The sequence below is a fragment of the Leptonychotes weddellii genome, unplaced genomic scaffold, assembly GCF_054177405.1.
Source record: "Leptonychotes weddellii isolate Sample4059 unplaced genomic scaffold, ASM5417740v2 HiC_scaffold_526, whole genome shotgun sequence".
Lineage (NCBI taxonomy): Eukaryota > Metazoa > Chordata > Mammalia > Carnivora > Phocidae > Leptonychotes > Leptonychotes weddellii.
This window is the reverse complement of record NW_028020258.1, coordinates 8879-20323: the sequence shown is the minus strand read 5'-3', so window position 1 is coordinate 20323 and position 11445 is coordinate 8879. Positions and strand designations below refer to the sequence as shown.

Here is an 11445-nt window from a genome sequence, read left to right as displayed (position 1 = left end):
CTTACCTTCATACCTTTATTAAATCAGAGTTAAAATTAATAAATGAAATACACTTTGAGACTATGTCTATTCCATTTATTCAATACACATTTTGCACTAAAATGAACAACATACAAAGAGAGAAAAAAGAATTCCTGTCCTTAGGGTTTTTATGATGTTCTAAAAAAAATCACAGTTCCAGGAAATTACGTATGTTCAGGGGAAAACACACAGAAATTTCAAAAATAATAGAATAAAAACTGAGTCTGTAATTTTTGGAAAAATGAAGAACAGAAGAATAATGAAAGTCAAATCAGATTATCCAAGTGCAAACTTTCTAGAATAAGCTCATTTTAAAGTGTGAAATTTTTAGAGGTTATCTAGTCTATATCCATCCCATGTGTTTCATCTCATTATGAGGAAAAAACACACTGATTTTAAAAGGCTGTGCTGATATTAAAATTATAAGTCTTGTTCATCACTGTTTTCAAGATCAATTTGGCTTTCCTCTTCCCAAATAAAAAGATTTTCATCCTCAAATATATAAAATATTTCTAATACATTTCTGTTGCTAATATTTAATGATGTCTCAACTTGGTAAAATAGGCAGGTTTGACCATTCATTTCAAAGGAGAAATGACAGTTGCTACTTTCTCTTACTACTTGGTTGAGATTTGTTAATGAGTTCTGAAATCTGCTATTTAGTAAGTTGTTATTCTCATCAACTACTTCAAAGATTTCATTTGTCTGATTGGTGGGGTCCTGTGTATTTGAATTCACATCATCCACAACCAACAATGATGTGTCCAAGAAATTCACACAAAACTTTTTATTTAAATATAATTGAAATTTCTTTAAATTATTTTCTTCCTCTAAGCTCAAAGAGTTAATTCCTTTTAATTTTCTTAATTTTCTTTTATCCAAGTCAAATGTATTATTAAAATAAAGCTGATCAAATGTATCATCAATGGTATTATCAATAAATGCTTTTCTACCACTTGCTTTATTGTTCTCATCTCTGAACATGGTTTTGTTTGACTGTAGTAAATATGGGTGTATTTTCATCCATAAATGGAGACCCAAGAAATTTTCAATATCAGAATCTTTGCAATATACAAATCCTCGGTCTTCCTCATTTATAGGTTGGATGATAACAGTTAGTATAGGGCAGTGCTGGCCACAAATAGCATAGAGCTTATCCAGAGAGTCACCTTCCTGAAGTGCACCACGAATTACATTATTACCAGGCAATGGTTGGTTTTCAATAGTATCATCAGAGACAGGATGGACTTTGTTACCAGCAGATGTAAAGACATGAGTGACTGATGTGCATACTCTTTCTGACTTATGACTAGCTTTCTCCTCTGCATGATGATCTGGTATTCCCTCCTTGGCACAAGTTTTATTTTGAACATCTAGCAAATCCTCACAAAAAGGTTCAGAGTCACTACAATGAGGCATGTTAAAATAACTGCATTTCACTTCAAGGGGTTGAGTCAGTTCCTCCAATTCTGAAGAGGATAGCTCAGCCAAATTTCCAAAATGTGAATATGGTACCTCATTGCTGTTATTAAGTAGAGTATCCACTGATGTGGTATCTGCATTGCCATATAAGCCAGAATTTTCAGGAGATGATACTCTTAACAAATGATTTTCTTTCAGGAGCCACTTTCCTTTATCAATCAGTACTCCTTCCTCTGTGTTTCTAACGATTCTGTTACAATCATTATGTTTTGTACTATGTCCTACAATGTCTCCCCCATGATAACCGGACCTCACATCATTAAAGTCACATTTATCTTGACCTTCTGGAAATTTCTGCAACATAGATGAACTACTAGATACCTGTTCAGAAGACCCAAATGACTGACCTTCAGAATCATAAAGACCTACTTTCCTCGCACACTGAAACTCCACAGAATTGTAAGGATAAACCTGAGATCTATGTACAGACCCAGAAAAAAAAGATGGTTTAATTTCTCCTTTACCGTAAAGTTTTTCTATTGTCCTTTTAACAAATCCTTTATTGTATTCTTTCTCTTGGGCAATCTCCTCACAACTGCCATTGGGGCCATCACTGGATGTTTTATATGGCTGCTCATTCTCACTGTCTAGTCTAAATTCTGACCAATCAGAAATCACTGGTCTTGTGAAACTATTTTTAAAATCAAGAGAGGACTCTGAAAAACTTCCAATTTCCATGTGTTTCACCATCATTTTTACTCTCATTTTAGTTTCTCCTTCATTGAGTTCCTTTTCAGTATTTTGCTTAGAATCATAGCAAAACACTAAAGATGGTGGTATTGCCAGCCTCCTACTGATTGCCTCACAAATTACACCATTTCTTTTTTCTTCTTCTGTAATGTTCCTGCTGGAGACTTCTATCAATTCCAAATTTTTACTGGTCTCTAACTCTTTTTGGATCAATTCTTCAGTGGCCTGCTCTCCTGCATTTACCTTTGTATGAAAGATATCAGTGTCCCGGTTTTCTAATTCTTCAAAAGATTCCAATTCTGAAATGTTTCTTTCACTTGATGTCAAGCTATCGGTTACTGAGTCTGGTTCTTCAGAAGTCTTTGAGTCTTCCTTATCAGAGGATGTAGATACATTTTTACCCTGAAATTTCTTTAATGAACAATTTTTAAATTCAGTTACAGAACTATGTCCCTTATCAATTTCTGGTTCAGTTTCATTGATGGTAAAGCCACAGTGGCTTAAATTGCTGGTATGTTGGGGTGACACCAATATATTAAAGCCATGTTTACACCCAGGGTCTGCCAAAATATTTAGGTCTTTCTGAACTTCATCATTCCTTTCTAATTCTTCAGTCAATTCCAAATTATCAGCACATGTGTTTTCTTTGGAATTTAAAAAGTCACTGGTATTGCAGACTTTGTTGGGAATGTAGGTCTCATCAACTGGGCAAGTTGCCTCATAACTAGGGTTTTCATCAGGAGCACAAGCCTTATGGGAAGACAGAACATCAGTAAGTGAACAGACCTCTCCTAGGAAACAAGCCTTATTCATGGAGGTCTGATCAATGGTAGAGCCATCACTAGGGGAAAAAATGTCACTGAGGTTACAAGTCTCTTTTGGAGGATAGGTCTTATTCACAGTGCACATCTGACATGAAGAAGAAGTCAACTCTGAAACACAGACTTCAGGACCACAGTCCTCACTGGCAGAGTAGCCTCCATCCAAAAAGGAGATTTTCTGTGTTTTTTCATTTTCAATGCACTTAGGAACTCTCTGAGTGTTGGGTGTGGAACAATTTGCAGAAAGTCCTCTTGGAACCATGTCTTGTTCTTTCTCAGTGAGTCCAAAATGATTTGTGGTTGATTCCACTAAATTGGCAACAGCAGCCTTCAAATCATCAGCTTCCTCGGTGATGGCAGTATGCTTTAGAACCTCCAATAATCCAAGTATTTCTGAAGCTCTGTTGGTAGTCTTGTGAGCATCACCTTGGCAGAAGCTATTTATACTTCCCTTTAAGCTTAGCACCAGAAGCCAAGCTAGAAGGACATTAGTATATGACTTACATATTGGGGAAGGGAAGGGAACATCTGCAAGTGAACCTGGCATTTGAATAAGTCCATTCTGAGTCTTATGAATACTAGGAACTAAAGCTTGCAGTTGGTGAAGCAGCAAGACTGGTAAAAGGTCTTTTGGAGTGTTTTCTTCCATAAGATCTACTTGAATAGCAGCCTCTACACTGTGCCTTTTTGTAGCTAGATTTATTTCTTGGTAAATAAGGCTTACCTCTGGTCCTAATTTTTCAGCACATACCTGGATTTTAGTATTATGATCATCGATAGATGACTGTGACAAAGCACAATTTTCATGCAAGGGAAGCAAGCAAGCATCATTCAGAGATTCAACTTGATTCTCACAGAGATCTTTAGAAAGTTCTTGACTGTTATCTTTGTTAAAAGATTTACCTGCCTTTTTGTCTAGATTTTCTGTCGAACTGGCACTTTTAGTTATGTGTTTATTACTTTCCCTAACAAAATTATTTCCTTTTCCAGAACTTGTGTGGGAATTAGTTCCTGCAAAACCACTGTTGTTACAACTTACCACACTCCTTTCTTTTTTGTATATTGGAGCTGATTTTCTAGGTTGCAGAGCTGAATGCGGTTTTATGCTCTGCAACCATCTCTGTATATAATTTTGAGCTGAATGATGGCTAATATCCTCAGGAAAAACAGCTTTTTTCAAAGAAGCTAAGGAATTTGCCCTGGTTGTAACATGTTGTTTACTTACAATAGTACTTAATTTCAACTTATCCCCTTTGTGTTTTTTCTGAGTTTTTAAAGTTATGTGTGAATTATTAACTTTTGAAACTAAACTTTTCTTGGTCATTCCTCTTGAATACCAAGATGCTATTTCTGCTTGAGCCTGTGGTCCACAAAAAGCACTGAGTTTTTGCTCAAGGAAGTTAAAAACATGAAATAAATTTTGATCTTCAAAATTATTTTTGTAACACCTAAAGTCATTATGGGGAAATACTTTATTGTCTTGACCAATTTCTCTTTTTGTAGGTCCTCCTAAACTTACTGGTCTGGACTTCCTTTTGGCTAAAAGTCCTTGAAACTTCTTAGGATTCTGAAGAGTATTTAACTTATTTACATGCAAATTCTTGGAATTCATGGGATTGATATTACTTTTGGAACAACAATAATTTGATTCAATCACCATATCACTTACATGGAGGTCTTCCTCACAAAGTATTCCTCCTTTAAGGGAACTGTCTGAATCTTCCAATATGACTTCCTGTGCAATTCTACCTCCTGTGTTTATTCTCTTACTCTTACTAAGAATTCCTTTGGTTGCAATCTTCCCATCCTGATACCTGGAATTTATCATTTGTTGCTGAGATTTCATCTTCTTTTTGCTGGCAACAGATGATGAAATCTGCTTTTCATTTGCTGGAAATTTTGTTAAACCACACTGAGCAAATTCATTACTTAGTCTGTCAATTCTTGTGGTGACAGTGGAAGACCCTATTGAAGCTGGGGTCTCAGAAATAGCTCTGTCAGCTCCAGAGTTGTTACTTAAAGAATGAGTTGTATCTGCCAAAATAGGACTGAATCTATCACTGGTGTCACCACAAGGTCTTAAGTTTTTGATACTAGTTTTGTTGTCTGACCTTCCACTATCAACTATACCTTCCTCCACAGTTGAGTTTTCTAATATAGTCTGTGGTAAGCCATTATTATGAGACATCTCTAACATCTTCTGACTTGTAATTTCTACAACACCAGCATGTATTGCACCTGACTTGAACAGCCTGCTTTCCTTTTTTCTTTCTAAAGATGACTCCATCTGCTCATTGTTATTGATCTGAACAAGCACTGGTTTGTTAGATACTGATGACATTTTACTGCAAGAATGTGTGAACATATGATATTCAGATTTGTTTTCCCCATCTTCCCTCTCTTCACTAAAGATCATTTCCTCTTGAACTTCAGTTTCAGATACCAAGGTCACACTCCCTCTCACAGATTTCTTTTGTCTCACTCTTCTTGGTCCAGGTGTAGGGGGCCTATAAAAATGATGCTTTGCTTGATCCATAGTCTCCTGGATGGTGTTTGTGTCCATAGCAGCATTCTGCCTACTAGCAAAAGTGCAAGTTTCAGTCTCTTGATCTGTCATTTGAGTGTTTATGTCCTCTGCCAAACTGCCCTCTTGTTTATTGTCTTTCTCTAGAGATGAGACATCTGCAGACAATGAGCATGCTGCAATTTTTAAACCAGAAGACCGATCATCTCTTCTTCCCAGAAAACCGCCTACCTCATTCTCCTCATTGTTATGAGAAAGACTTGCTCTACTGACGGTGGTCCATTTTATGGTTTCCTCCTCTTTTATCTTAAATCGAACTTTCATCTCAACTGTCATGGTACCATCTTGATTAAAAATAATTGATTTCTCAATATCATCTTCAGAAGGATATATCAATAAATTCTGAGAATCATTTTTTTCTAAGGCCAAGTAATTTTCTGAAGCAAAAGAATGGTGTGAGTAGCAATCAATATTATGCATTTTGTCAGAAGAAACAGAATAAATCTGGGACTTTGGACTTGAAGGCACATGTGTACTCACTTTCAAGATTTTAAGAGTAAAAGACGCCCCACATCAAAATGTAGAAGACAGAGAAGTTATAAATATCCAATAGAAGAGGCAGCAAAGAAAGAAAAGAAAAATAAATAATTAGTATGAAAAATACCATATTTTCTAAATTTCATAGTAAGATATTAATATGTTTCTCACCTTTATGTATTCATTGGTTATTTGAATTCACTATGATATCTGGTACATTTCTACAAGCTACTCTCAAAAAGAAAACCTATAATCTTACTTCAATAAAAAGATTCACAGAATTTTAATTTTTGTGAGTTTAATTAGGCAATTTTAATAAGGAAAGTATCAAGAAGAAATTGCTAAGGATTCTAGCAAAAATAAAAAGATTTTTGTGGGATTTTGTTTTGTTTTTTTGTTTACTAGTACTGAAACTGGAGTCTAAGTGCTTCTTATCTATGCAAACAAAGTGAGTAATAATTTACAGTGATATTCATTTTCCTGTCTGTGCATATCTAAGAGAGACATCTACAATATTATGAAAGTTAAAACATTTTTAGAATTTACTTAGAAGTCAACATTAATCAAGTAATAATTATTACTTTAGCATTCACTTTGTATAATTAGTACATTTGATTTAATATAGGGCACAAAAGAGAACAGAGCTAGACAATAGACCAACATATCTAGTTATATTTTTATTGTCTGTCTCTAAAGATAACTTTAGTACTCTAGCTTCTTAATCTCAAATTCTAATTAGTAGTTTGTATAGATTTATTTATTTTTTTTTTAAAGATTTTATTTATTTATTATTTGAGACAGAGAGAATGAGAGACAGAGAGCATGAGAGGGAGGAGGGTCAGAGGGAGAAGCAGACTCCCTGCCGAGCAGGGAGCCCGACGCGGGACTCGATCCTGGGACTCCAGGATCATGACCTGAGCCGAAGGCAGTCGCTTAACCAACTGAGCCACCCAGGCGCCCCTAGTTTGTATAGATTTATATATACTTCGCATCAATTAAACACCTTCAACATTTCAGAGTATAAACCCGGAAATATTTTCTCTTATTTTTGGTATGCATTTACCAAAATTACAAACGAAAAGGCCTCACTTAAAATTTTTTAAAGTAAAATTTAATAAAGCCCTCAGATTCCCTAACTCCATCAAAAATCATATTCACAACCCATATCACACAAAATAATAAAATCATTTTAGTAAAATGAGCACAGTGAAACAGTACTACTATGTGCTTAACAGATATTTGGCAGCTAATGCCTACAAAGTAGAAACATTAATAGATATCTATTGAGTATATCAATAGTAGATGAGTTTCACCCACTTTAGCAATAAGTAGAGGGATTAATACTACTTAAAGGGTTTATTATTCCACGTCTAAATAAAAACCAAAATTTAAGTGTAAGTGGCAATCAATTCCTTAGCATAGAGCTAAAACACTGTGCACAAAGAATAATGAGATTAAAATACTGAGCACAATGAATAATACAATTAACCATGCCTGCAGAGAGAATTTATAGCGCATCCTATAATCTTGGGCATCAATAGCCCTCCTTCTCCCCTACCCAAAGGATTATGCTATATTGTGCAGCATTTCCTAAGGAATTATCAACCTACATTATTATTAACCAGCATGAACTGACTACATGAACTTTTTTAATAATAAAAAAAAAGGATTCAAGGGCTGTGATTTTTACTGGAATAACTTCAGAAGGTACAGTTCATATGTACTTAAGAGATTTTTAAAAGCACAGTCATTCAACTAACCTGCTGAGCTCAGCTACGATCCTGCATGGTACTATTTGGAGAAAACTTTATAACTACCAGATGCCACTTATACAAATTCCATAGAATTCCTCTCCAAATCAAGAAATGCTGGTATTTTTATTTTTTATCTAGGTATTATATGCCCCCCCACACACACACAAATAAAGGCTTACCCCCTCAATTTAATCATTGATTGATTTGAAAAAATCTAAAAAAAAAAAAAAAAATACAATCTCTATGACTCCAACTATACATAAACCAATTCCAGTTTAGAATGTTTTTGATCCCCTCATTTTTTCTCATGTGACAAAGGAAATTGGCCATTTTAAGCATGGATTGATTTTTTTTTTTTTTTCTTTGAATGTTGTGGTTAAAAGAAAAAAACCACAACTCAGGGCTAAAAATAAGAGCTACATATTTAAGGGACTTACTCTTTCTGCTTTCTGACCTAGCACTTCCCTTGGTGTATACATGATGAGAGATCCCTGGTAATCTTGCAGAAAGCAAGTACTTCTGGATGTCATAATTTCCTGGTTTAAATGGCTCCCTTCCTGCTGCCACCACAGCTCCAGAGCTGAGGATCACGGCCTGCAGACTGGGAACCTAGAAGAAACCAAAGAGTTAAGGTCCTTACATGAGCAACATGAAGTTTTTGTTCTTTCCATATGATAATTTTTTCAAGATTTTATTATTATTTTTTAAATAATCTCTATACCCAACGTGGGGCTTTGAACTCACAACCCCGATATCAAGAGTCAGGTGGACTCAGTCAGCCAAGCGGCCCCTTTCCATATATTAATTTTGTAGTGGGTGGAATCAACTCAGGCCTTGAAAGGGATAATCACCAAGTGTTCATTAGGCATCAATAATGTATACAAAGTTACCAAGTATCAAGGTGGGGGTGGCTAGACCAACATCTTTATTCAACCTGTATACTACCTGAAGAGAGATCAGTCTTCTGCCATAACTAAAGAAATCTTTAAAAGGTATGCAGTCCTGCCTCTGCCTTCCCCACCAAAATATCCAGCTGTAGCCAAACGTCTATCCTGAGCCAGCTGAGAAAGGGCCTGGTGGACACGCTGACAGCTGCTGGGGAAGCTCTCCCCTGTTCCCTCACCCACCCCCCAGGATGGATGGCAGAAAAAAATGCTTTCGCTACCTAACAATATCACTCTTGGCCATGGCTTTTCAAGAAATATTGTCGCGATTGCATTCTGTGCCAACAGATTATACAACTCAGTGCTCAAGGAAGGCAAAACGGGGGAGGGAGTGTGAGATTAAAAAGAGCCCCTCTTGGCAGTGGCTTCTTCAGATTCTGACCAGAGGACAGTGGGGCCACGCACCCAGGTGACCCAGCGCCCTCCCACGAGGGTAGGAATACACACACACACACACACACACACGCACGCACGCGAAGCCTTCCTTTCTCTGGCGCCTCCATCCATGTCCCACACGTCGCAAGCTCAGACGTGAGAAACCCCCGGAACACTCACCTTCCTTCCGTCCGTCGCGTACAGCTTGGTCACCGGGAACCGCATAACCTCCGTCAGGTGTTGCAGAAAGGCCTGGAAGCTCTGTGCAACCCTTCTGTTCATAACCACCATACGCCTCATCTTCGGGTCGCCATTTCTAAAGACCAAGAGCCTTCGCGGGGCGCGCAGCATGCCGGGAGCGGCAGCGGGAGCTGCGCCAGTTGGAGGGGAGTACTGCGCCTGCACAGTGATGGCCCGGCTGCTGTGCCAGGGTCGTGGGCGCCGGCGGGCTTTGTCAAGATCCACTGGCTGCACCTTCCTGCGGTGGGAGCACAGGTACGACTCGCCGTCCTCTAGCTCCTCCAGGCGTGTGATGCTGTGTCTTCCCCGAGGGGTGCTGATGTTCCTCACCCCAAAAGGTAAGGGCACCTTCCTTGACAAATTATCCAGCAAAGCATCAAATGTCTTGAAGGAACGAGGGTTGACCACCACCCTGACCCCACCAAATTGCGGGTCTCCGCTCTTGTAGAAGCTGATCTTTTTGGCCACAACAGGATGCATGACGCTCAGGTGGCGATGGGAAGGAACTTGACCTTCAGAAGAAGTCCGATGAATCATGGAAAAACTAGTGGAAGAAGTTTCGCTCATTTTGGCTGAGAACTAGAGGGGGAAAAATTATTCATCTCCACAATGACAGCACCATAAAGAATACATGATAATGCAACTGCAATCTAATTACACTTGTAGATATCTAGGCTATTCCTAGCATTTCATTCATTCATTTATTCATTTGTTATCCTTGCCTATTTTGAATGATAATTGTAAGGGGTTTACAATAAAAAGACATAAGTGAAACAAATAAGGATATTTATAAGTCAAAATTAAAAACAATCTAAAGACATGAACAAAGGTGTCCTTAAATAAATTATATTGTATACACCCATGCACTGGGAAGCTATGTAACCATTAAACATGACATTGTAAGTCTGTATTTATTGGAATAGAAAAATGATCATAATCTATTACTAAGTGAAAAGGCAATTTATAAAATACGTATGTCATGCCATTGCCAGTATATATATATACTAGTGGGAAAAAAATCCAAAAGTATATATAGCCCTAATGTTGATGGTAATTATCATTGAGTGGCAAAGCTATGGATAAATATTTGTTTCTTATACATTGCTAAATTTTGTGAATCTTGAAAATTAATAGGTATTTTTGAACAATTAAAAAATAACAAAAGAGGGGCGCCTGAGTGGCTCAGTCGTTAAGCATCTGCCTTTGGCTCAGGTCATGATCCCGAGGTCCTGGGATCGAGCCCCGCATCGGCTCCCTGCTCAGCAGGAAGCCTGCTTCTCCCTCCCCCACTCTGCCTGCTTGTGTTCCCTCTCTCACTGTGTCTCTCTCTGTCAAATAAATAAATAAAATCTTTAAAAAAAATAATAACAAAAGAGACACACATCAAAAGCCATCCAATGAGAAAAATTAGAGTTTTGCAATTGATCCATTTAGTTCTGCATGTCCTGGCAGTCAAGGAAAAAGGGTAGAACCAAATGAGTTCATCTGGAGTAAAATGTTTCCTGACATTAAATTCTAGAAGGAATGTATCATGTAAATCCTTAAATAGGGGCCTTATTAAGATAATGTGAAATGTTTCCATTACAGATTATAAAAAATGCACTTAAATTCTCTAATGCACCATTAATCCTACTTTGGGAAACACTCACTGCATTAGACAAATATTTTGAATGAATGACAGCATTGCTATGAACTACTAAAAATGGAGGTACTGCTCCCATTAGTGGTTCTAAAATTAACCACTGGGAGGGAATTTAAGAGCCATTTTCAGCCAGTGACTGAGGTTTTTCTCTTCTACTTTCTAAGTGAAGCCAGAGTCTGACTGACAAGTGAGCAGCTCATAGAAGGGTTTATCTGGTTCTGTGTTCACTTCTCATTTGTAGCATACTGTAACTATTCTCTACTATTTTAAGTCAATGTAATTATTCGTGTCTTTTGACAGAGTATGAATGCCCTACAGCCCTGAAGACAAATTGAACAAACTAAATAAAAGTGATCAGTATTATAGAAATGAAAAAGGCATGTTTGTCATTATAAATCAGCTATAAGTTTGGCCC

At 37.3% G+C, this 11445-nt stretch overlaps 1 protein-coding gene across 1 annotated transcript; it reads right to left on the bottom strand.

The window, feature by feature from the left end:
* Positions 1–306: 306 nt before the first annotated feature.
* On the bottom strand, positions 307–9955 carry LOC102750488 (oxygen-regulated protein 1). Its single transcript, XM_006728312.3, has 3 exons — positions 9329–9955; positions 8267–8438; positions 307–6077 (listed from the first exon to the last, which is right to left on the bottom strand). The coding sequence occupies exons 1-3, from the start codon at positions 9953–9955 to the stop codon at positions 442–444; spliced, it is 6435 nt and encodes a 2144-aa protein (XP_006728375.2). The 3' UTR covers positions 307–441.
* Positions 9956–11445: the final 1490 nt, after the last annotated feature.